The 25,341-nt window shown below is 37.2% G+C and overlaps 1 protein-coding gene across 1 annotated transcript; it reads right to left on the bottom strand.

Annotated features, from left to right (window-relative positions):
* Positions 1-17,046: 17,046 nt before the first annotated feature.
* Positions 17,047-25,004, bottom strand: LOC120300564 (vomeronasal type-2 receptor 26-like). The gene is made up of 7 exons (XM_039326764.1): positions 24,923-25,004; positions 23,939-24,110; positions 23,235-23,526; positions 22,206-23,066; positions 19,968-20,063; positions 19,356-19,482; positions 17,047-17,948 (listed from the first exon to the last, which is right to left on the bottom strand). The coding sequence occupies exons 1-7, from the start codon at positions 25,002-25,004 to the stop codon at positions 17,047-17,049; spliced, it is 2,532 nt and encodes an 843-aa protein (XP_039182698.1).
* Positions 25,005-25,341: the final 337 nt, after the last annotated feature.

The raw sequence follows: 25,341 nt of genomic DNA, 5'->3' as shown, positions 1-25,341 counted from the left end.
CGTGGATGAAGGGCAGCCACAAGTGGGGTTTCTGCCGCTCAGGCTTAACTCTTGAGAGCAGATCCTTCTCTCTCCCTGCTTGGAGGAAAAAACTTCTCTGGCTTGGATGCAAAACGCTGGAGTAGCGAGCACTGGCAGGCTGTGGAGAAATTATGGTGGTCCTCGTCAGTTAAATTGGAGTGGGGACTTATTAATTGCCACCTTTCCCCTTGGAAGTTTGATATGGGTTCATTTTTCCTTGACAGGTATGAGCTTACCTTACAGAGGCTTGGGGCCCAATTCTCCACCATTAATTTGCAATTCCGATCAAATGACAGCATCAAAAATGATAAAAATTCAACATAATTCACAGGATTACCATTAATTTTTTGCACAATGCATTTGAATATTTAAAAGAAGAGGGAATCTGACTAGAAGTCCTTGGACTACAATTTCATTTATTTGTAATTAGAAATAAATATTTCACAATATATAATTACATATTGTTTTTGTGATTAATCACTATGCTTTAATTATGTTCAATTTGTAACCATGAAAATACATCCTGCATATCACATATTTACATTACGATTCATAACAGTAGCAAAATTACAAATTATGACATAGCAACAAAAATAAATTTATGATTGGGGGTCACCATAGCATGAACTGTATTAAAGGGTCACGGCATTAAGAAGGTTGAGAACCATTGCTCTAATCTCTTCATTCGGGCTGGAGTCAGGATGACTGAAAGGATATTCTGAATACTACAGAATATTCTCATAGGGTGAGAATGATTCCATCTCAGAGATAAAAAGGAATCTGATCTTCTCTTTTTTAATAGGGGAGATTCATGTTATGCAAATTTTATCTATAATAAATCCATATAATACTTCCACAGTTTCCATATGAAGCACCTGACTATTGGATTTGGTGAATTGTGATTCAATCAGATATTAAAAGAGACTACTGAAAACTACTAAGAAAAGGAAGAGATGGAGAGCATGTACCACTGTAAAAAGGAAGAGAAAAACTAAAAGAAAATTCTTAATAGTTCCACATATATAACTTAATTTCATGTCTTATCCTGACTCAAAAAGAAAATTGTCAAGTTAGATGGGGTAAAATCCTTGGAATAATTATTCATGATGATAAATATATTAATTTTATTAAAATGTGTGTTTTCTTATAATAACATAAAAAATAAAAAGAACAAACTTAGAGGAAAAATTATATTCTTATCCACTTTCTTCGTTATAAAAGTAATGTGTTTATTGATCCACTGAAACTAGAATTCACACATTTGAATGTATTCGTCAGCATGATTTCACCTAATTAGTTTTCAGGCTGCATATTCATTTGTTTTTATTTTGAAACAATAAAGATATAAAAGTGACTATACAATGTAAAAAAAATTAGATATATTGCAATATCTGAAAAAGAGGGAAGGGAAGGGAAAGATACCAAGCTCTAAACAATTAGATGATTTTATTTACTTATTTTTAAAAAATCTATGGCTGATTTTGTTGTTATAGAGATGAACTTGAAATATCAAGTGTAGTGCCATTACAAACAAATACACAATAATCAGCTAATTAGTTTTGAGGTTATATTTGGAAATTGGATGGGCAATGAAAAAAATGAAGTTTTAAAGAAAGCAAACATTTAAAAATAAACAAATAAATAAATGAAATTTATAGAAGCAATTTTTTAATATTTAGAAACATGGTGCTATCTTGTGTTTGTGTGTGTGTATATATAATATATGCATGCATGTTATGGATCTATCTATCTATCTATCTATCTATCTATCTATCTATCTATCTATCTATCTATCTATCTATCTTCTTTTGAAAACAGACATCAGAATTTAATTTTTAAATGTGTGCCAGTGTGTTCACCCAAAATTTTTGCATTTATTATGTGGTATTTCTGCATGTTTGGCTCCTCTGCAAAATACACAATTAGAGTGTGCATATGTACATTCAATTTTTATGTCCGCGATTCCCATATTCTGTTTATGGGGATAAATGCAAAAATGAACTTTAAGAGAAATGAAGGAAGAAAGAAAAATTGATAATAAACTTTATCAAATAAAAATGATGTCTTACAGCATCATAAAATTCTGTTTCTTATGTAGTTTGCTCTTGAATTATGTGCGATATATTGATGTTTTGGAATTTCCTCCTTCATACAATGTCTTCCAAATTCACTTGAAATTTAGGGGAAATATTTCATTTTCATACTATATATTGAAGTGTGGTCTTGAAGTCAATATCATTTTAAATATTAAATGATTCCTTAAAATATTCATAAATATTCCTTGGAACAGTCATCAATGATAAGAACATAAAGTTAAAAATCAATAGAGATTTTTTGGGTGGTGCTACAGTTCCTTGTGTGTATTCTCAAAATTAGACTTAATTTCAACAATGTATTAAATATACATAGGGAGACGTTCAAAGGTATTTTCACTCTCTGGCTTGTATATTTTGTATCAAAACACCATCAGGGTAAGGATAACTATGAAGATAGTTAATTAACTTTCACATGAATTCATGTTAAAATAAGAGGGTTTATTTTATTTTAGGCACTCTTGTTTGCTTTCAGTGTTCTAGTGATCTACAAGCAGCTATGACAAAGATGAATGCATCGTGAAAACAATTAGCTTCTTATCTTATGAAGAACTTTTAGGAATCAGTTTAGCCACTGTTGCTACTCTGCACTTACTCACTATAACATGGATTTCTTTTTCAATTTCAGATATGGTAGCTTGTATCCAATGTCCTGAAGATCAATATGCAAACCAAGAAAGAAATGGGTGTCTCTTGAAAAGGATAAACTTTCTGTCTTATGAAGAACCTTTAGGGTATAGTTTAGCTTGTCTTGCTGTAGTTTTCTCCCTCATTACAACATGGGTGCTGGGAACTTTTATTAAGCACAAAGACAGTCCTATTGTTAAAGCCAACAACCGGGATCTCACTTACACTCTCCTCCTCTCTCTTTTGTTTTCCTTTCTCTGCTCTTTGCTTTTTCTTGGACAACCCGGGAGAGTGACCTGTCTTCTCAGACAGTCTGCATTTGGTCTCATTTTCTCATTGTCCATTTCTTGTGTGTTGGCCAAAACCACTCTTGTTTCTCTTGCCTTCAAGGCCACCAAACCAGGATCTCAGATGAGGATATGGATGGGGAAAAGACTTGCTGTTTCTATTGTCCTTTCCTGCTCTCTCTTGCAAGCATGCATCTGTATTGCATGGTTATCAACTTCTCCCCCATTCCCAGAATTAGACATGCACTCAACAACTGAAGAAATGGTTCTACAATGCAATGAAGGCTCAGTCTTTATGTTTTATTGTGTTCTGAGCTATATGGCCCTCCTTTCATTTGCCAGCTTCATTGTGGCTTTCCAGGCTCGTAAACTGCCTGACAGTTTTAATGAAGCCAAGTTCATCACCTTCAGCATGCTGGCTTTCTGCAGTGTGTGGGTCTCCTTTGTTCCAACCTATCTGAGCACCAGAGGAAAAGCCATGGTGGCTGTGGAAATCTTCTCCATTTTGTCCTCTAGTGCTGCACTCCTAGGATGCATCTTTTCCCCCAAGTGTTACATTATTGTGTTGAGGCCTGATTTAAACAACAAGAAACAATTAATAAAAAGACATTCTTAAATATCTTTTTTCTCTGTTACTTTTTTTAAGTTAGTAAGAGTAAGGTGGATCATGATAAAAACATTAATTTTTAAGTTATTCATATGAAGAGGTGCTTATCATTCTGATTGATTTCTGGCTCTGAAATCTAGATTTTTGGGAAATTCTATCAAGCTTAAACTTTTTCCCAGCAATATTCAAAAAAGCCTCACAGATTTAGTGTGGGAGGTCTAGGGATGCATATTATTTACCTATAAATTCGAACCATTCCAGTCATCTCCCCCAGACCTGCAACAAGAGAAGCATCAAACCATTAGTGAATTCAAGTGATTTTATTTGTTTAATTATGAACAATTTCTTCTGCATGCCCCTGAAGAAGATTCTCCAAGCCCTTCTAAGAAGGCAAGCAACACCCAAAAGAGGGCTATGGGATGGCCATATGCATGCTTAATAAGGGTGGAAATTCTGATGCTTATCTTGCCTAAGGTAGACTTCAATAGAGGCTCTACCCTCTACCTCAATAGAGGCTCTACCCTTTGCTTGGTTATATTTGTTTCCTGTTGACTGTCAGCAACATTCTTGATGTCCGTTCTATTTTTTCATCTCCCTCAACATTTCTATGAATCTCAGGGAGTGATTGAATCCATGAGACAGAAGAGGTAGTACAGGGATGTTCCAGTCCCTATTCACTGAGTCATGGTAATGCAGTGGTTAGAATGCAGTCTTGCAGGCTAACTCTGCTAACAGACAGGAGTTTGATCCCGACCAGTTTAAAATTGACTCACCCTTCCATCATTCCAAGGTTGGTAAAATGAGGAGTCACATTGTTGGGGGCAATATGCTGACATTTGTAAACCACTCAGAGAGTGTTGTAAAACACAATGGAGTGATATATAAGTCTAAGTGCTATCGCTATTCCAAGTGGTGAGCAAGGGTTCAGATGCAGCTAATCAGTTTGAATAGTTCCTATCTCCCTCTGAAACAGTTTGAAGTCCACTAGTTACTATGGATGAACTGATATTATAGGTCTTGGCTCTCTGCAGTGGATAGTGGTGCCAGAGTATCCCATAGTAATCAGGACATGATCTGACGGTGACAAGTGAGACAAAAGAGCTCCACCCCCAATTTTAGGTCACATTGCCTTAGCTTCAACTGAAATATCAAATCAATTATGTGACCACATTCTTCTGCTAAACTCTGGATTATTTGGGAAAGGCCCATTATTGACATGGTGGCCATGTACTCCTTGAAAAACCCTAAGGCCATGACTCTGGGGAACTCCACTGGAAATCCAGACATTGAGCATGGAGCTCAGAAAGGGAAGTTGCTACACATGAGGAATGCTATGTAGCAGCAACAATGCCAACTGATTCCTTGAGTTTAATATATTGAATAATCTCACATCCAGTAATCTGTGGTGCAGCAGCATTCCTGAGGTCTTAAGTAACTCCTGAATGGTGATAATCATACTGTCAGCCTCCACTAGGATCTCCACTGATGTTACATCTGAAAGCCAAGCTTTAGCCCAGGGGTCTTCAAACTTGGCCCTTTTATGACTTGTGGACTTCAACTCCCAGAATTACTCAGCCAGGCACACTGGCTGCAAGTTGAAGTCTACTACTCATAAAAGGGCCAAGTTTGAAGACCCCTGCTTTAACCATATCTCCTAAAGTTTGTCAATGAATCATCAAGGCCAAAAGTATTTAAAAAGGATAAATCACAGTATCTGGAAAAAAGTTTATTAATCTGAGAAGTTATGTTACTCACCAAAGCAATTTCAGTCAAAATAAAAAAAAATTAGTTAGGCAGAGAGTCAGAGAGTTTTTGGAATGTACTAACTCTTGCCACACCAACTGCAGGGGTTTCTCCCCAAAATATATTTTAATATGTCAATGAAGACATAATCATCCAGGCCAAAAGCATTTTAAAAAGGTTAAATTACAGCAACTGGACCAAAGCTTGTTAATCTGAGATGTTTTGTTATCATCTAAGTCACTTCATAATAACTTACATTTCCTAAAGTTCCACGTGTCCTTCTGGACCCAGCTTGGTCTATGTAATACATATTGCTTTGAAAAAAAAAATGGCATGTATCTATAAAAGTAGAAGAATGGGTAAGGTTGTAATAAATCTGAATGAAGGTCGGATGAATTTGTGAAGTTGATACATACATGCTGGTAATTCGTGAATAAAATTATTAAAATATAAAGAGAGATAGTATGAATTTATTCATTTATTTTCTTGTGGGTGAATATGAAAAATATTGTTGGTAATATTGAATGGTGAAAATGAAAGAACCAGAGTTGAGATTTATGAAAATATGAGCAACATTCTGAATGAATAATTCCTAGGAGACTTTTTTAATGTCAATATGTATATTCCAACTGTATTGGCAAGAGTGTTATACAAATGACTGGGTGTTTTCTCCAAATATACTTTAGTGTCTCTATGAGTTTCTAATTCACTCTCAAATAGTTATAGTTGCAAGAATATCACTCATCAACACCACCACATAATTTACAAAAATTTGATTTGTTTCTATTTTGTTCTAGATGTATATGGCCATCCATTGACAGACAAGACTTTATTTTTTAAAAAACAAACATACAAAAAAACAGTAACCAAAATCAAGCAGAAACTTATGATAGCACTTGAGCAAACCAACAAGCAAAGCCACCTAGACAGTGTAGAACTACAGAAATATAGAATCCCATCAAGCCCATTGAATGCTACCCTTGAACAAAAGCTATAGAACCAACTGCTTTTTTAGATCCTTGAAAGAGACCTGCCTTGCTATAGAGTTAGTCTGTTCTGTAGTTCTTTTCTTCCCAACATCATTTTGCTGGTGCACAACTTGAGGGTTCTCTTACACTTGCAACTTCTGCTCAAAGAGCAAGTGCAGTTGTGCTAAGGCAGCCTTTGCACAACTTTATATGGTGCATCTATTGCACATTTTACTGGATCTTGAGGCTCTGCCCTTAGTCATTCATATCCTGGTCACCTCCCGCTTGGATTATTGTAAAATGCTCTACATGGGGCTACCTTTAAAAATATTTGAAACTTACAATTGGTCCAGAACACAATGATTCACTGTTTTGGGATTCAATTCAGTTTTTATTTTTAAAGCCCTTTATGAAGCCCTAGGACAACACAGGAGATGTATTATCCACTGGTATATAGGTTGCATGCCTGACTGCTGAACACAAATTTGGTATTCAACTTTCAAGGTCCTTTCCCAGGGGTCTTTGGTTATTATTTTTAAAGCCCTTTATGACATGGATTCACCATGTGGTCAGCATGACATATTTGTATAACTGTCTTAAACTCCCAGGACAAAAGGGGATATTTTGTCTTAGTTATGGATCCTCATGATTCACCCCACTCCAGTCATAGTGGTAGAAGGGGCCAAGTATAGATAAAGACTGAACAATAAGGAATTTGTCCTGGTTGTTGGGATTCAGGCAGCCAGAAGAGCCTTACTTCTGCCATGATTCCTGCCTTCTGGAATAATTGCTGCAGTGGAGGTAAAATCTGCCTCTGCACATCCCATTCTGGGAAGGGAGGACACATGCCATACAGATTTAGGAAGACAATGATGGATCCTGCCAGTCCTTAAAATCTGGATATGCACAAGACACTGAGCTGGCATAGGTAGAAAAAACAGGAAATACAGGCATAATATGTTGGCTTTGACAATGGGTGTCTTCTCACTGCCACATGCATGAACATGTAGAACACAAATAAATCTCTGATGTTGATTTTCATGAACTTCTTCAGGCATCTCTCACTTTAAGCAATCTGAATCATTCTTCAGTTCAAAATCCAGTCCCTTTTCCAATACTGTAGTGCTTTCTCCTTCCCTTCCTCCTCCTTTCCCAGGGGTCTTCAGATTTAGTCTTTCTTCCTTCGGGACATTGTGTACAATGGTAGCAACAAGTATGTTTCCCCTCCTGAACAACCCTGTTATACCCCTGATGGCAGGTTTCCACACTCTCATAGGATTGTCCCCTTTATTGGGGGACATCCCCAATCTTGTAATAATATCTCTATCTTGCATCCAAAGCCTAGTGAAGTAGGGTACAGGAGGATCCCTGCAGATTTTACACTGATAATTGTTGCTGACTATAGTGGGCATTGGAAGTGCTCATACTAAAAACCAGAGCAATCTAGAGAGTCTTGCAACTTGCAGTCTAGGCAGCAATTGTGTTGGACCATGTGGTCAGCAAATTCAAGAGAGAGAGATGGAATTCACATGTGCTGTTACCAACTTCACTGCCACTTTGTCCACCAAAGTGATATCATTTGTATGTCTAAAAATTTATCTACTCACATTTGCAACGTAAGGTTAAATATTACATTTTCAAAGCTTTTAAAATTGTGAGAATGATCATGTGGGAGGGGGGATTGGAAGAGGACAAATTCTGCTCATTACAAAAAATGCACATATCTGGAAACCTTCTTCAATATTTCATGTTATTCATGTCAAAACGCAACTCAGTTCCATCCTCAACCACATCACCAGAATAAATGACAAATAAAATACAATATATGATTCCATACAATGGCATTTTTGTCAATGGTGAACTTTTTTTTAGCTTTGGACCCTCTAGCTCAGATAAAATCTCTCATGGATTTATTATATATATTGCACACATAGTTTTAGTATGAATCTTATAGATTTCAAGATAGCATACTTATTACTTTAATAATATGCACACAGCCTATTTTTAAGGTGCCACTTTGAATATTAACTTTCCTTCCTTAAACGTGGATCCTCCCTCTTCTGTATGTCTGGACTATTATAATTCATTTGGTCATTAGTTAACTTCTGATGATTTCAGAATCACATAGGTTTTTTTTCAATATGAATGTTTTTCTAGATTAAGTTTTAATTAGTTATTAATGTGGAAAACCAGTTCCTCCATTTATAGTCAGCACAATACTGTAGGTAGTACAGCAAGAATAGAAAACTTGATGTAAAGCCATTTTAGTTTTGTGCATTCAAATTTTGGAAGATGTTGGGTGTGAGCATTTGTTTGCATTAGTTACAAAAAAAAAATAAAATAAAATGTTCAGATGTGGGTTCAATCCCATGGCTGAATGATGTAGCACTTGGGGAGAAAGATGCAGCCAAGGAGACCTGCAGTCGAGCACAAGATGGAGAAAACTTCCACAGCCACCATGTATTTGTAGCTGGTGCTCAGATAGGTTCATTTCAAAGGAGATCCACAGACTGCAGAAAGCCAACATGCTGAAGGTGATGAATTTGGCTTCATTAAAGCTGTCAGGCAGCTTACGAGCCTGGAAAGCCACAATGAACTGAACATAAGGGAGCCCCAAGTAGCCCAGGAACACAATAAAACATAACAACTGAGCCTTCGTTGCATTGAACAATTTCGTCAGTTGTTGAGTGCATGTCTAATTCTGGGAAGGGGGACACATGATCAACCATACAATACAGATGCTTGAATACAAGAGCAGAAGACAATAGAAACAGCCAGTCTTTTCCTAGCCATTTCCTCATCTGAGATCCTGGCTTGGTGGCCTTGAAGGCAAGAGAAACAAGGATGGTTTTGGCCAACACACAAGAGATGGACAATGAGAAGGTGCCAAACATAGTTTGCCTGAGAAAGACAGGTGATTCTCCCAGGTTGACCTATGAACAGCAAGATTGGGATCAGAAGAAGCAAAGGAGAGAGGAAGATGAGGAGAGTGTAGGTGAGATCCCGATTGTTGGCTTTGACAATCCCTACTGTATCCCAGTGCAGAATGAATATTCCCAACACCCATATTGTAGTGAGGAAAAATAAAGTAGCAACAGTGGCTAAACTGATTCCCAAGGTTTCACCAAGACAAGAAGCTAATGTTTGGGAAGGCACTTGACCTTTCCTTATGGTTTGCATATTGATCATCAGGACATTGAAAGCAAGCAACAGTATCTAAAAGGCCTGGTCATTTCCAACTATATAGGACAGATTCATAAGAATGATAATTATTAATTTTCACATTTATCCACACCTTGATGATGTACTGTATATACAATCTACAATATGAAAATTCTTAACATCTCTCTAGGTATATTTTGTGCTATTCTGGTATTAATTCAAACATTGCTTTTATTCTAAAAGAACTGCATCTCTCAACCTAGCAAAGGAGGTCTTCTAAATAAAATTTTCTGTAGATTTCAATTCCCATTCCAATAAATAGTACTCCAATAAAGATTCATGAATACCTGAAGTGATCATTTTCGTATTTGAAACCATATTGACTTATTGAATATTGAACCATATTCAAACTATGGTACATAAGTGTGATAGTTTCACACATCTGGCACGGGGAGGTACCTGTAAAAAAAAGAAAGTTTAGGCATAGGATTCATCCAGAAGTTGTGCAAATTTTCCCCTTTATTGGGGAAATGAATAAAGGAACCTCCTGAAGACCGGTGCTGTTAACATATTTGGGCATTCCCTGTAACAACATATACCTGGCAAATCCTTTTAATCCATTAATATCACTATTTTTGTTTTCTTTCTATGTTTCTTTTAATATTTCATTTCTTGTGTTTAACTCCATAAAAGAATATTGGAATCAGTCTGTTAACAGCAAATACTTAGATATTCATAGGATGAGCTACATACTGCAAGAAAATATGCATAAGTATTTCTCAAAGAACAAAAATGGATCAGAAATGGATCTCTGTTGGGGGATGGATAAATTAATAAATAAACAAATAACTAAGAGTCTTGCAACTTGCAGTCTAGGCTATGATGCTTTCATTGGTTATAAAGCTGAAAACATTCCAGGATTTGTAAATTAATTAATTGAAACATTGTTCATATTGTGATCATCACTTGTAATTCTATTGTAAGAATTTATAATTTTTCATGTAGTAATGAATTTAATTTTTTTGTCCAATTCAGTTTCTAAAAAAAAAAAAATCCTTATCCATGAAAAACCAGACAATTTAATTAGCTGAAAGTGTTCAGCACACTAGACCAGACATGTCAAACAGGGGCCAGATGTGGCCCGCGAAGTGGTTTCATGTGGCCCATGAAGCCATCCTGGAAACAGTGAGGGAATGGCCCCCTCTGCCTTGGCTGGGAGCCAATGTACAATTTTGTGGTGGCCATCTATGCTGAAACGCATTCAGTCTTAGCTCCACAAGGCCATCTCGAAACAGCGAGGAACCAGCCCCTGCCGCATCGGCCCCACCCCCTGGGTGCATGCTGGGTAGGTGTCACCCTTTGTGAGGAATGAAGAAATGCACCATTGCCTGGAAGTGGCCAGTAAATGGCCCTTGCCTACTTCACATATCCGGCTTGATGGGCTCCGGGGGAGGGGTTTTGGCAGGCAGCGGGGCACTCTCCTCACAGCACCAAGAGCTGAACCAAGGCGCGAATATGATAAGTGCAATGCTGCCTAGCCCCCAGCCTGCCCAGTTTAAGCAGACAGCAAGGTGCAAAGCTAACGAGCTTTGCACTGCCCAGCTCAACCTCTCAGCACTGTGATATAGAGTGCCCCGCTGCCTCCTGAAACTGGGCAGGCTGGGGGCTGGGCGGCATTGCACAGGTAATGTTGACTCTCATGCTGCTCATGGTATCCCCTCTCCCAGAGCCCACCAAACCAGATATGTGAAGTAGGTGAGGGCCATGTACTGGCCACTTCCAAGTGATGGTGCATTTCTTCATTCCTCATGAAGGGTGACACCTCCCCAGCTACGTTTCTTGCCTGTTTTTCTCCCTCCCTCATCTCAAATATTTTCTCCCCACTCTGTACTTAGGAAGGAAGGAAGGAAAGAAGGAGAGGGAGGGTCTGAGGGAAGTCCTGCCTTAGTCCTGCCCTGCTGCCCTTTCCTCATCCCCTTTCCCCATCCCCTTGCTCCCTCCTCCTGGCCTATCCTGGGGGTCTCCCATCCTATTGCTAAGGAAGCTTTGGATACAAAGCCAGGTCTCCTCCCATGAAGAGGGAATGGGTCTCCCTCTGACTTTGCCCTCGTACCCATCATGAGCAACCTGGCTAAGGAGAGCAAGCACAGCACCAGCACCTTGAGGAGGAGATAAGTGCAGCTGGGCACCCCCTTGGGGAAGTGGGGCTGGTCTTGGTGCTGCAGATGCTTGAGGGCCAGGCTGGGCGTTTGACCTCTGCTGCCCAGAACTCCAGGCACCCCACACCACCATCCAGCCTCCCACATGGCCTGAGAGGAACAGTGAGGCTCCTCCAGTGGACCATGCCTTGGCACTTACCCTGGTCCCACCCTCTTCTGCCAGAGACCCTCAAATCTGTCCCACTCCTGCCCAGGCCCCCACAGGCACCCTTGACGCGAACGATGTAGAGCTAGCCACGCCCACCCAGTAGGCCACACCCGCTCCATCCATGCTCACCCAGTAGGCTGCACCCACCGTAGCCACACACTCCTGGCCCCCGAAGGGCAACTGCAATGCTGATGAGGCCCTCAATGAAATTGAGTTTGAAACCCCTGCACTAGACAGTATAACAAAAAATTGAATGATTTGTTAACTTACCCCTCTCTTTAGAGATTTTCCCCTCTGGACATTCAACACAATCATAACAACAGAATTTCTTTCCTTCATTCTTCCTCTTTTGATAACCAGGGTGACAATGTTCATTACATAGAGAAATGGGAAGCACCTAGTTATCAGTATTAAAATGTTGGAAGATGAGGGATTATTGTTTTGGAGAAAATTCAGTTGTTAGACTGAAGATGAAATGTGCTACTACATTAAAGAGAAAAGTCCCATCTAAAGGTTGTAAAATGAGAACTTGATTGAATTTGATGATTTATTTCAAACACAATTAAGTATGTTTCAGTTTGCACTCTGATTTGATTTTGTGAGCACAACTGATCTGAATTTCCAATTTTTGTCATGTTGAAATTCTCATATCAATTTAATTAAAGTTTTATTAATTCAAATCATCAAATTGACCAGAAACATTGAGTCAAGCCGTCACTGATTTGAACACACATTTCATAAAGCTTCACTCAACTATAATAATATAGTCCCTTAAAAGCATGTTTTTTTCTTTCTCATTTACATTTCAATATATGAGGGAAGTCTAATAAATATTGTGCACAATACCAGATAGTGTTAACCTTTAATAATTAAAGAAGAAAAAATGTCATTTCTTAATCTGGTTATCTTCATGGGTTGCCAAGAAGGATAAAAGTAAACATGCCAATCTAATGAGTCCATATTTGAATGATCATACAAAATATTGTTGAAAGCATACCTGGTTAAATGATCTATGCCAAACAATCATATCCTCATTAATAACTAATTCCTTTCCTTTTAGAGCATCAGGATCCACTTTTCCAATCTTGCGTCTCTGGAAAGTGGAATTGGGAAAGACAACAATGTTTATGATATCAAATCCACCTTCCATCTTCTTTTGATCATAAAAAGTCAATGTTTCTCCAAGAGAATTGTTGAATTTCATGCGTTTCAGAAATTGGTGGAGCTATATGATTGGGAATAATAAAACAGGTAAATAAAAAAATAGAAATGTATGAGCAAATGTATCATAGTAGTACTATACTTTTTAGTGAGAAACTCTGAAAACATGCAAGTCCATTTCTTCAGCCTCTTGAGAACTTGTTTGCTATCCTCTGCATATGTGGATAACAAGAAGAATCTGATATTTCCCTTTAAACAATAGTCAAATGAAATTTAAAGTGTATTTCTATCCATACATATCTTTTAGATATGTTTCAGAGCCACGGGTTGCTGACCCATGGTTTAGTCTAATGAAGAGAAGCACTGGGGTAGATATGATAGCAGTTTTCCAATATCTCAGGGGTTGCTACAAAGAAGAAGGAGTCAAGCTATTCTTCAAATCACCTGAAGGTAGGACAAGAAGCAATGGATGGAAACTAATCCAAGAGAGAATCAACCTAGAACTAAGGAGAAATGTCCTGTTAGAACAATTAATTAGTGGAACAACCTGCCTACAGAAGTTTTTTAAGAAGAGACAAGACAGCCATTTGTCTGAAATGGTAGAGGGTTTCCTGCCTGAGCAGGAAAGAACAAGCTCCCTTCCAACTTTATTATTATTGTTATTGTTGTTATTATGGATCATCGCACAGTCAGCCAGATGTTCAGACTGGATTTGGCATTTTGTCTACCTATCGAGTACTTACCCAGGACCTGGGATAGGCAGATGTTTGATGTTTGATGGTATTACAGGTATCGTCGCAGGATGGAAGCAGTTCCTAGTAAGGCCGCATTTTGCAATTGACTAATAGCGAATTTGTCAATGCCAATGGTGTTCAAGTGATGCTCCAGTTGTTTTGGGATTGCACCCAAGGAGCCTATTACTATTGGTACTACCCTTGCTTGCTTTTGCCACAGTCTTTCTATTTCTATTTGTAGGTCTTTGTATTTTGTTATCTTCTCCAGCTCTTTCTCTTCTATTCTGCTGTCTCCAGGCACTGCCACATCCACTATCCAGACTTTTTTGTCTTTTTTATCGACAACTGTTATGTCTGGGGTGTTATGTTGCAGGTGCTTGTCTGTTTGAATTCTGAATTATTATTATTATTATTATTATTATTATTAATATTAATTAATTATCATTATTATTATTATCTTTTATTCATTAGACATGAACCTCAGTAAATTGAATATTCAAATTGGATGGCGCTGATGGTTGACACGGATTGCTACCAGCATCCTAGGTGTCAGCCAGATATCTCCTTAAAATATAAGATGTTCCGAGTAGCAGTTTTTTGTAACATTGCTGGAGTTATTGCAGGAAGCTGCAGTTTCTTGATGTACTTTGCAAAGTTTTTGGACATAGTTCCCAATGCCCTAATGACAATGAGTGTCACTGTAACATGTTTCATCCATAATCACGCAGTTTTGATGGCCAGGTCGCGATATTTCATAATTTTTTTCCAGTTCTTTTTCTCTGACTCTGGCATCTCCTGGTATAGGCATGATTGGGAGATACCAGACCCTAATCAACCTCCACGTTCACCTCACGGCTGAAGCCTCTGCAGCCACAGTAGTGGCGAGGAGAGCCAAGCATTCCCTGGCAATGGCAGCCGCGATCCCCCTCTCTGTCATTAGCCATTTTTGTCTGACATAATGAAAAAAAGCTGCCGAGTATTGTTCTAAAATGGGGGGGGGAGTTTAGGAGGAAAAGAGGGGCGGAAATAATTCAACCAATCACATGACTTGACAGGATTTCTAACCATTTTTTTATTGTGCGGTGAAATTGTATCTGTAGAAAAGCAGAGAGCCCCCCCCACTCAATATTCCCACACCCATAGAGAAGCTAATAGATGGGGCAATAGAAAAAACATCTCAAGGTAAGTGTTTCCTCATGGAAGGCATATTTTGACCAAAATTTGCTTCATCCTGCACCCCTTGGCCTGGGGAGATGGGGGGTGTTGCTGGTTTTTCACGTGGCTGCGATGTCCGAGAAGAGGATTGGGTGATGGTGAAAGGGACTTTGTCCTCAGGGCTGCTTCCCCCAGGTTCTTTTGCTGGAGCTGCCAAAAAGCCACATGAGCGGTTTTCCTCATCTTTCCGGTCTGTCCCTCCCGAGGTCTTTAGGTGTGAGTGCCATGAAAAAGGAACTGTGGGACGATACATGGTGTGAAGGCGCCATGAGCAAATTCCAGGAGCAGGGGGGAAGTCCTGAAGGTGAAACTATGTACAATGGTGCTTCAAACGAAAGACAAAAGATGAAGAAGAACAACAACCCATCAATTGTAACTTTGAGCTGACTCTCTTCAGAGACACTTGAGGTTAAGAGGGTTGTGTGAGTGCAGGCAGGAAGGAGGGATGCCATGAGCGGGAAAGGAAGGGGCCGGGCTCTCACTTCGCATTCTTCAGCTCCTTTCCTCCCACCGGAGTGAAAGGAGCGTGGATGAAGGGCAGCCACAAGTGGGGTTTCTGCCGCTCAGGCTTAACTCTTGAGAGCAGATCCTTCTCTCTCCCTGCTTGGAGGAAAAAACTTCTCTGGCTTGGATGCAAAACGCTGGAGTAGCGAGCACTGGCAGGCTGTGGAGAAATTATGGTGGTCCTCGTCAGTTAAATTGGAGTGGGGACTTATTAATTGCCACCTTTCCCCTTGGAAGTTTGATATGGGTTCATTTTTCCTTGACAGGTATGAGCTTACCTTACAGAGGCTTGGGGCCCAATTCTCCACCATTAATTTGCAATTCCGATCAAATGACAGCATCAAAAATGATAAAAATTCAACATAATTCACAGGATTACCATTAATTTTTTGCACAATGCATTTGAATATTTAAAAGAAGAGGGAATCTGACTAGAAGTCCTTGGACTACAATTTCATTTATTTGTAATTAGAAATAAATATTTCACAATATATAATTACATATTGTTTTTGTGATTAATCACTATGCTTTAATTATGTTCAATTTGTAACCATGAAAATACATCCTGCATATCACATATTTACGTTACGATTCATAACAGTAGCAAAATTACAGTTATGACATAGCAACAAAAATAAATTTATGATTGGGGGTCACCACAACATGAACTGTATTAAAGGGTCACGGCATTAAGAAGGTTGAGAACCACTGCTCTAATCTCTTCATTCGGGCTGGAGTCAGGATGACTGAAAGGATATTCTGAATACTACAGAATATTCTCATAGGGTGAGAATGATTCCGTCTCAGAGATAAAAAGGAATCTGATCTTCTCTTTTTTAATAGGGGAGATTCATGTTATGCAAATTTTATCTATAATAAATCCATATAATACTTCTACAGTTTCCATATGAAGCACCTGACTATTGGATTTGGTGAATTGTGATTCAATCAGATATTAAAAGAGACTACTGAAAACTACTAAGAAAAGGAAGAGATGGAGAGCATGTACCACTGTAAAAAGAAAGCGAAAAACTAAAAGAAAATTCTTAATAGTTCCACATATATAACTTAATTTCATATCTTATCCTGACTCAAAAAGAAAATTGTCAAGTTAGATGGGGTAAAATCCTTGGAATAATTATTCACGATGATAAATATATTAATTTTATTAAAATGTGTGTTTTCTTATAATAACTAATAAAATAAAAATAAAAAGAACAAAATTAGAGCAAAAATTGTATTCTTATCCACTTTCTTTGTTATAAAAGTAATGTGTTTATTGATCAACTGAAACTAGAATTCACACATTTGAATTTTCCCCTTTAAAACAGAAAATTGCTAACAGAAATCAGGTTTTCTCTGATTTAACTCAAAACATATAAGTATTCCCCACTAAGTTCTGTGAGACTTCTTTGAAAGTTGTGGGGAAAAAACATAATTTGACAGAATTTTTCATAATCAAAATGCTAAACAATCTCTTCACGCTATAAGAATATATTTAAAAGATTGGATTTTAACATTTATCCTCTCAACTTAAAAACACAATCAAAAAGGCTTTTAAATATGTCTTCGTATCAGTTGATCCCTATTGTTTAAATCAGGTCTAAATACAATAATGTAACATTTGGGGAAAAAGATGCATTCTAGAAGTCCAGCACTAGAGGACAAAATGGAGAAGATCTCCACAGCCACCATGGCTTTTCCTCTGGTGCTCAGGTAGGTTGGAACAAAGGAGACCCACACACTGCAGAAAGCCAACATGCTGAAGGTGATGAATTTGGCTTCATTAAAACTGTCAGGCAGCTTACGAGCCTGGAAAGCCACAATGAAGCTGGCAAGTGAAAGGAGAGCCATATAGCTCAGAACACAATAAAACATAAAGACTGAGCCTTCATTGCATTGTAGAACCATTTCTTCAGTTGTTGAGTGCATGTCTAATTCTGGGAATGGGGGAGAGGTGGATAACCAAACAATACAGATGCTTGCTTGGAGTAGAGAGCAGAGAAGGACAATAGAAACAGCCAGTCTTTTCCCCACCCATGTCCTTATCTGAGATCCTGGCTTGGTGGCCTTGAAGGCAAGAGAAACAAGGATGGTTTTGGCCAACACACAAGAGATGGACAATGAGAAGGTGAGACCAAATGCAGACTGTCTGAGGAGACAGGTGATTCTCCCAGGTTGTCCAATAAAGAGCAAAGAGCAGAAGAAGCAAAGGAGAAGGGAGATGAGGAGGGTGTAGGTGAGATCCCGGTTGTTGGCTTTGACGATAGGACTGTCTTTGTGCTTAATAAATATTCCCAACACCCATATTGTAGTGAGGACAAATAAAGTAGCAACAGTAGCTAAACTGAGTCCTAAAGGTTCTTCATAAGATAAGAAGCTAATTGTTTTCATGATGCATCCATCTTTCTTATGGTTTGCATATTGATCATCAGGACATTGAAAGCAAGCAACAGTGTCTAAGAGGAAAAAAATGGCAAGGCAGATTCATAAGAATAATAATTATTAATTTTCATCTTTATCCACTCCCTGATGTTTATGTCCTTGGTACACATGATAGAATCTACAATATCAAATTGCATTTGAACATCTTTCTATATATATTTTGTGTGTTGTGGTATTACGTCAAATATTGCTTTTATTATACACAAGGAAATTTTACAAACTCCATTAAAATCCATTTTACCTTGATTTGTTTTTTTTTATGATAAAGGGGTGCTCCAAAAAAGATTCGTGAATACTTGAAGTGATCATTTTCATATTTGAAACCATATTGACTTATTGAATATTGAACCATATAGATCACATTTTAAAATATGGCAGATAAGTATAATAGTTTCACTAAATTCAAAGTGAAAGATTAAAGATAACGTTTCAAGGAGGAAATTGTAAATTGAAGTATATATGGCTTTTTATTTAATATCACTATTTTTATTTTTTTCTACGTTTCTTCTAAAATTTCATTTCTTGTGTTCACCTCCTAAGGGGAATATTGGAATCAATCTGCATTAGATATAAAATACTTAGATATTATATATCCAAGAGAGCTACACACTGTAGAGAAAATATGAATAAGTATTTCACAAAGAAGCAAAACTGTGCACAAATGGATGGACGGATGGACAGACAGACAGACAGACAGACAGACAGACAGACAGATAGATAGATAGATAGATGGAGTGACTGGTTGGAAAGAAAAAATGTATTACGATAGGGAGTGTTTTAATCATATTCCTCATTACATCTGTAAGATTCTCATTATTGTTAAGAGATATGTTTCATTAGTTTGTCCACTCTTCCTAAGAAGTAAATACTCATTTCCTTAAATTTTAGAAATTCTTATTTTCATTATTATATTTCAAGAGTGGTCCTATTTAGTTGCTGCAGATTTGAGATTTTTGGATTCCATAGTAAAATCAAAAGATATTAATTCTGAATTCATTCTTTCCTTCCTTCCTCTCCACTTTCACAGTCATTATTTTATATGTAGTTTTTAAATTGCACAGTCATGTTTTTGTGGTGTCTTATTTCTCATCTTTAAAAAAAAGCTGAAATAATTACTTTTTTTTCAGTGTGCATAGATTCTCTTCAGTGAAAATGTTCTGAATCTCTACTATGATGCTTGCTTGGTTATAAATCATTCCAGGAGTTGTTTAATTAATTAATTGAATCATTGTTGTGATTTTGATCAACTGTTGTAATTCCATTGTAAAAACTTATAATTTTTCATAAATTAATGGATTTGATTTCATTACCCCATTAAGTTTCTTTTAAAAAAAACATTATTCATGAAAAACCAGACAATTTAATTAGCAGAAAGTGTTCAGCACAGTATAATCACAAAATTGAATGATTTGTTAACTTACCAAACTCTTTAGAGATTTTCCCCTCTGGACATTCAACACAATCATAACAGCAGAATTTCTTTCCTTCATTTTTCCTCTTTTGATAACCAGGAAGACAATGTTCATTGCATAGAGAAATGGGAAGCACCTAGTTATCAATATTAAAATGTTGGAGGATGAGCATTTATTGTTTTGAAGAAAATTCTGTTGTTTCACTGAAAATGAAATGTGCAGTTACATTAAAATAAAAGTCCTATCTAAAAGTTGTAAAACAAGAGATTTATTTCAAAGACAATTAAGCACATTTCAGTCTGGCCTCTGATTTCATTTTGTGAACAAAACTGATTTGGATTTCCAATTATTGTTATGTTGAAATTCTCATATCAATTTAATTAAAGTTTTATTAATTCAAATCATCAGATTGACAAGAAACATTGAGTCAATTAGTCACTGATTTGAACACAGATTTGATAAAGCTTCATTCAAGGAGAGAAATATAGTCCCATAAAAGGATGTTTTTTTTAATTTCTCATTTACATTTCAATATATGAGAAAAGTAATAAATATAGTGCGGAATATCAGATATATTTAGCCTTTAATAATTAAAGAGGGGAAAAGTTATTGAAACCATACCTGGTTAAATGATCTATGCCAAACAATCATATCCTCATTAATGACTAATTCCTTTCCTTTTAAAGCATCAGGATCCACTTTTCCAATCTTGTGTCTCTGGAAAGTGGAATTGGGAAAGACAACAATATTTATGATATCAAATCCACCTTCCATCTTCTTTTGATCATAAAAAGTCAAAGTTTCTCCAAGGGAATTGTTGAATTTCATGCCTTTCAGAAATTGGTGGAGCTATATGATATGGAATAATAAAACAGTAAAATAAAACAATAGAAATGTATGAGCAATTTTTATCAAAGTAATACTATACTTTTGAGTGAGAAACTCTGAAACATGCAAAGTCCATTTCTCCAGCCTCTTGAGAATTTGTTTCTTATCTTCTGCACATGGGGATAACAAGAAGGATCTGCAATTTCAGTTTGAACAATAATCAAATGAAATGGAATGTGTACTCTAGCCTTCCATATCGTTTAGAACCCAGTCCTTCATGTTGACTAGGAAGAGACATATGAAAAACTAGAGAAACAATTTCCAGCTTTGTTTTAACATCCCACCCAATTTTCACTGCATAACATTTTCACAGTTATACAGATTCTAAGGAAATGGTAAGGCTGAAAGATAGTTGGCTCAGCTAAGCAGCATTCCTCAAGTATTTTCAGAAAAAATGTAAAATTACTAAAAACCAATAAAGATTTGAAAACCAGGATTTGGATGTTAGTTCACTTAAACCTTAGTCCTTTCCTCTGAAGATGACTAATCAGGCAATAAACCATATTACAGTAATGGACATGAAGGTATACTGTTATAGTTATCAATACACTATTAAATGTTCAAATTTATCTTATAATTTTTTCTTCCCTTTTTTTGTCATACTTTACTAGGCCCAAGAATGATGACACTAAACTGGCAATTATAGCCAACACCACAAAAGAATATGGCAATATTCAAAAAGATCTTGACAAACTGGAACAATGGGCCCTATTCAGCAAAATGAGTTTTAATGTGGAGAAACATTTTCATTGAGGCAGGAAAAATCAAAGGTATAAGTGCACATTAGGTGAGACCTGGCTCAAAAACAGATTTGGATGTTAGCTCATGTAAACCTTAGTCCTTTCATATGAAGATGATCAGGTAATAAACCATAATACAATGATGAAAATGAAGATATACTATTATGGACTAATGTTCAAATTCACCTGAACCTAAGCCCAAGAATGATGACACTAAAGAGAAATAGGGGTGACATGATAGCAGTACTCCAGTATTTAACAGGCTGCCAGAAAGAAGAGTGGGTAAAATTCTTCTCCAAAGAACAAGAGGGCAGGAGAAGAAACAATGGTCGAAAACTGACAAAGAAGAACCTGGAATTAAGGAGGAACTTCCTAACAGTGAGGACAATTAAACAGTGGAACAGTTTGCCTCCAAAAATCATGGGTGCTCCTTCACTGGAGTTTTTTAAGAAGAGACGGGACAGTCACTTGTCTGAAATGGTATAGATTCTCCTGCTTCAGCAGTGGGCTGGACCAGAAGAGCTCAAAGATCCCTTTCAGATTCTATTCTATTCTATTCTATTCTATTCTATTCTATTCTATTCTATTCTATTCTATTCTATTCTATTCTATTCTATTCTATTCTATTGATGTAGAAAAATTGAGCCAGAATTCAGGTTTTTTATTTGCTTACACACTGTAGGTAAAAACTTCCCATACTAAATACCCTGAAAGATATACCCTGAGAGATTCTTCTTCTTGTTGTTGTTAATTGCAAAGTCATGTCTGACCAATCACGACTCCATGGACAACATTCCTTCAGGTCTTCCTGTCCTCTATCATCTTCTGGAGTCCATTTAAGCTCATGCCTACTGCTTCAGTGACTCCATCCAGCCACCTCATTCTCTGTCATCCCATTCTTCTATTGCTCTCAATCTTTTCGGCCATGTGTGGCTATTCTAACTCTTTTCCTCTGTCACCTCAGAGTTTGAGGTTGTACTGCCTCTTCTCTCCCCACAAACCATTCCTGAAATGTGCTCCTTGCTTCCAAGAAACTGTCATTTCACTATAGTCCATCTCATCAGCTCCCCTCTACAGGCACAATTTCCCACAATTACAGGGATGAAAATAAAGGTATGGAAATAAATATCATCAATAGACAAATTTCAAATCCATTTTAGTAGCTGCCACTTCTCTGCTGGAATCATACACCCTATTATCTAATACAAAATACTGGTAGCACACAAATCACCTGCCACGGTTGTGAATCTTCATATTCTGATAATTTGTGCCTCAAAAAATGCCTGCGATTAGATCGAAGTAAGAAGAGAGCATGTAGAGCTTGAGCCAACACTGATGCAGCGTTATAGATACTATAGCTGTGCCCAGACATCTCTACCTCAAAAAGAGCCCCAGGAATGTCCTCTAGCCTCTCCTGTCCAGTACAAAAGGGATTGACCAGTTTGGTCAAAGAAGGGGATGGTAATGAACAATCAAATACTTGTTCCCAGAAAAGTGGAAAAAAATTATCTCCTTGAATCCAAGGATGTTTTATGAATTTCAAGAATCCTTTGAACCCTGGAATTTCTTTTGAGTGAACTTTAAAGCAAATGGCACCATCGAAGAACTGACGATCCCATTTTTTATTCATTCCTGTTAATAAATAATCCATCTGGGCAGTCATAATCCATACCTTTCCCAAAGAATTCTGTTCATGTCCAGGATCAAGCCAAAACATTATATCCGTTAACCATGCAATTGTCAAAGATTCTCCACACACGATAAAAATGTTGGTCTTCTCATCAATTATGTGTTTATAAATATTGTTCCATTTTTCTAACATTTCAAAAAACTTGTCCCAGTAGCTTAAAAATGGGATTCTTTCTGTAGAAGCAGAGCAGATTCCATGCTGGGAAAAGAGGGACTCCATGCTTTGCAGAAAATGGTCTCCTTGACTGTTATCAATAGCAAGGAGCCCAACCCATCTCCATCCAAAATGTTGAAGCACTCGGATAATCCCAATGTACTGTGAGGACTCATTTGGAACCATGGAGTAATAGAATGGAATCTCAATGTTATGAACTTCTTGTGGAGTAAATGAACCATATGTGAGCTAAAAGAAACACATATTATGGAAATAGATCATCATTCTTCATATTTTCCAAAAAAATTTTCAGTTTATTCAACAATGTGGCCAGAGAATAAGGATGTTTTAATAAGCCCAGTTTGGAAAAAAGAAAATAGGGGGGAATTTTCAGGCTTCTCTTCCCAAAGATCCTACCTGTGGAATCTTGTAAAACTTTACCAGATCTGCGATACAGGAGGAAGTTCCAAAGCTGAGCCCTCCTATGATAGAAATGAGATTTCTCCTGGTGTCACATTTATAGCTGGGGACAAATCTCTCTGATCTGAAGAGCAGGTCCAGGGTGGTCCAATAGGTCATTAATGCATTGTAATAGCTATCATGAATATAGAAGCCAAGAGTGACATTGTACAAGATTTCTGGATTCTCATTGATCTCCTTCACAGCAAAGACCAAGGAAAGGATATGTTGGTAAAACTTTGTTACCACGCTGAAAACAGGATGAATTTACATGTATCATTAAATAAATATTTCCCTTATTATTTTCCTGGCACCCCAGAGTGGTGCTTTACATTATACACATGCACAATTGGAAAATGACCAATTGAACTCTATTTCCAGTTCAACTACACTAAACTATTTTCATTTTTTTCAGATTGAATCAAAGAAAATAATCTACCTTTCCCTTCGTTCATTGCAATTCCTCTAACTAGAGATGATACAAAGGTGAATGATAAGAATTGCTTTCTTAATCTAAGGTTTTTCCAATATAAAATTTAGTTGCATTAAAAACAAGCAATCCTTTATAAAATTCTTATAAAGTATGTTTTATTAGAACGTATTCTCATAAACAAATGGAGCAATCTAGAGATCCACAAAGGTAAAATATAAGAATTCCTTACTCTGGATGGCCAAAATACTCAAGAGAGGGATGCTGCTGAAATGAAACTTCATTAAATTGGTAGTTAGCCATAGATACCATCCCACCAATAACAAAGTCCCCTGGCTGGTACCATTGATTTGGAACAGGCATGGGTTCACTGAGATGACACAGCAGGGACTTCACTCTGAAGACTGGAAATAGGAGAAAAAAGAACATTCTGGGCAACAACTGTTCTCTAAGTATAGATGATCCACCAGGAGCAGCTTTCCATGTTAAACTGCATTCACCAGCCTCAAAATTCCTGTTAAGAGCAAGTCTGAGGACTAACTGTTAGCCCTGATTCTTCTTGCAAACAGTGATAATATTGTAAAAGATCTAAATGACAATGTACAGTTCCAGCAAATAGAACTTAATTTGTGGCAGTTGGAATCATAGGACTTGTGTGTTCTTGTTTTCTACTCTCCAGTCTCTATGGGGCAGTCATTTTTTCTTTTCTTTTTTTCTTTTCTATAATGAGTTTTTGAATTGTTTACAGTTTTGATGAAGGGAGAAAATTATTATCATTGTAATACTTTCAATGGGGTGATAATTATGTCTTCAACTTTTTGTCTCCCATTGTTAACAATCTGTATTTGTGTGTGTGTGTGTATGTGTGCATGCGGGTAGCTGACTTTAGTATTTCCTAATTTATTTTCTATTTGTTATGTAATAATTGGAGAAGTTCAGACGTAAACTTAAATTCATCTCAAAGCTAAACTTTGAATAATAAAACTTTGGTTTTTTTTTCACTTTTAAACCAAATGAAGGATTATTAACATCACTTCCCAGGATATTTTCGGAATAGAACATTGCTCCATTTGTAATCTGTTGGCCTGGTTACATTTTCATCTGAATAGCACAACAGATCAATTAGGTTAATCTGCAGAACCTGACTGAAATCTATCTAGAAGGGATCTGTAATCAGGGCAAGGAAATTGTTCTGAATAGAGTTGATACTTGGTACTTGTTTGTAGGAATCCCATCATGAATCCCATCATGAATCCCCAGACGGAGAGGACCTCTACTCCTCTGTCTCTACCAACCATAATGGACTATGAAGAAAGGCGGAAAACCAGCATAACATCATGCCATCCATGCCATCCACCCCCAACCCCCTGAGCTGATCCAGAAGGACATCGTGATCAATGGTACTGAAAGCCACCAATAGTTCAAGTAGGACAAGAATGGATGTACAGCCCAAATTCCACCCATGAGATCACTCTAGAAAGAATACAGAGAAGAGCAACAAAGATGATTAGGGGTCTGGAGACTAAAACATATAAGGAATGGTTGCTGGAATTGGGTATGTATAGTTTAATGAAGTAAAGGATGAGGGGCAACATGATAGCAAAGTTACAGTATCTCAGGGATTTCCACAAAGAA

Source organism: Crotalus tigris, unplaced genomic scaffold (genome assembly GCF_016545835.1).
Source record: "Crotalus tigris isolate CLP2741 ecotype Arizona unplaced genomic scaffold, ASM1654583v1 scf7180000017614.5298720, whole genome shotgun sequence".
Classification (NCBI taxonomy): domain Eukaryota; kingdom Metazoa; phylum Chordata; class Lepidosauria; order Squamata; family Viperidae; genus Crotalus; species Crotalus tigris.
This window is presented reverse-complemented; position numbering and strand designations above follow the sequence as displayed.

What these genes read in the sequence shown, in the direction of transcription:
- LOC120300564 (XM_039326764.1), bottom strand. Translation starts at nt 25,004, where the DNA reads ATGGTTGGTAGAGACAGAGGAGTAGAGGTCCTCTCCGTCTGGGGATTC. An exon ending in GAGTATTTTGGCCATCCAGA is followed by an intron (nt 23,527 to 23,938) that starts GTAAGGAATTCT and finishes TCCTGTTTTCAG; the next exon opens with CGTGGTAACAAAGTTTTACC. An exon ending in GGCATAGATCATTTAACCAG is followed by an intron (nt 19,483 to 19,967) that starts GTATGGTTTCAA and finishes ATTGATAACTAG; the next exon opens with GTGCTTCCCATTTCTCTATG.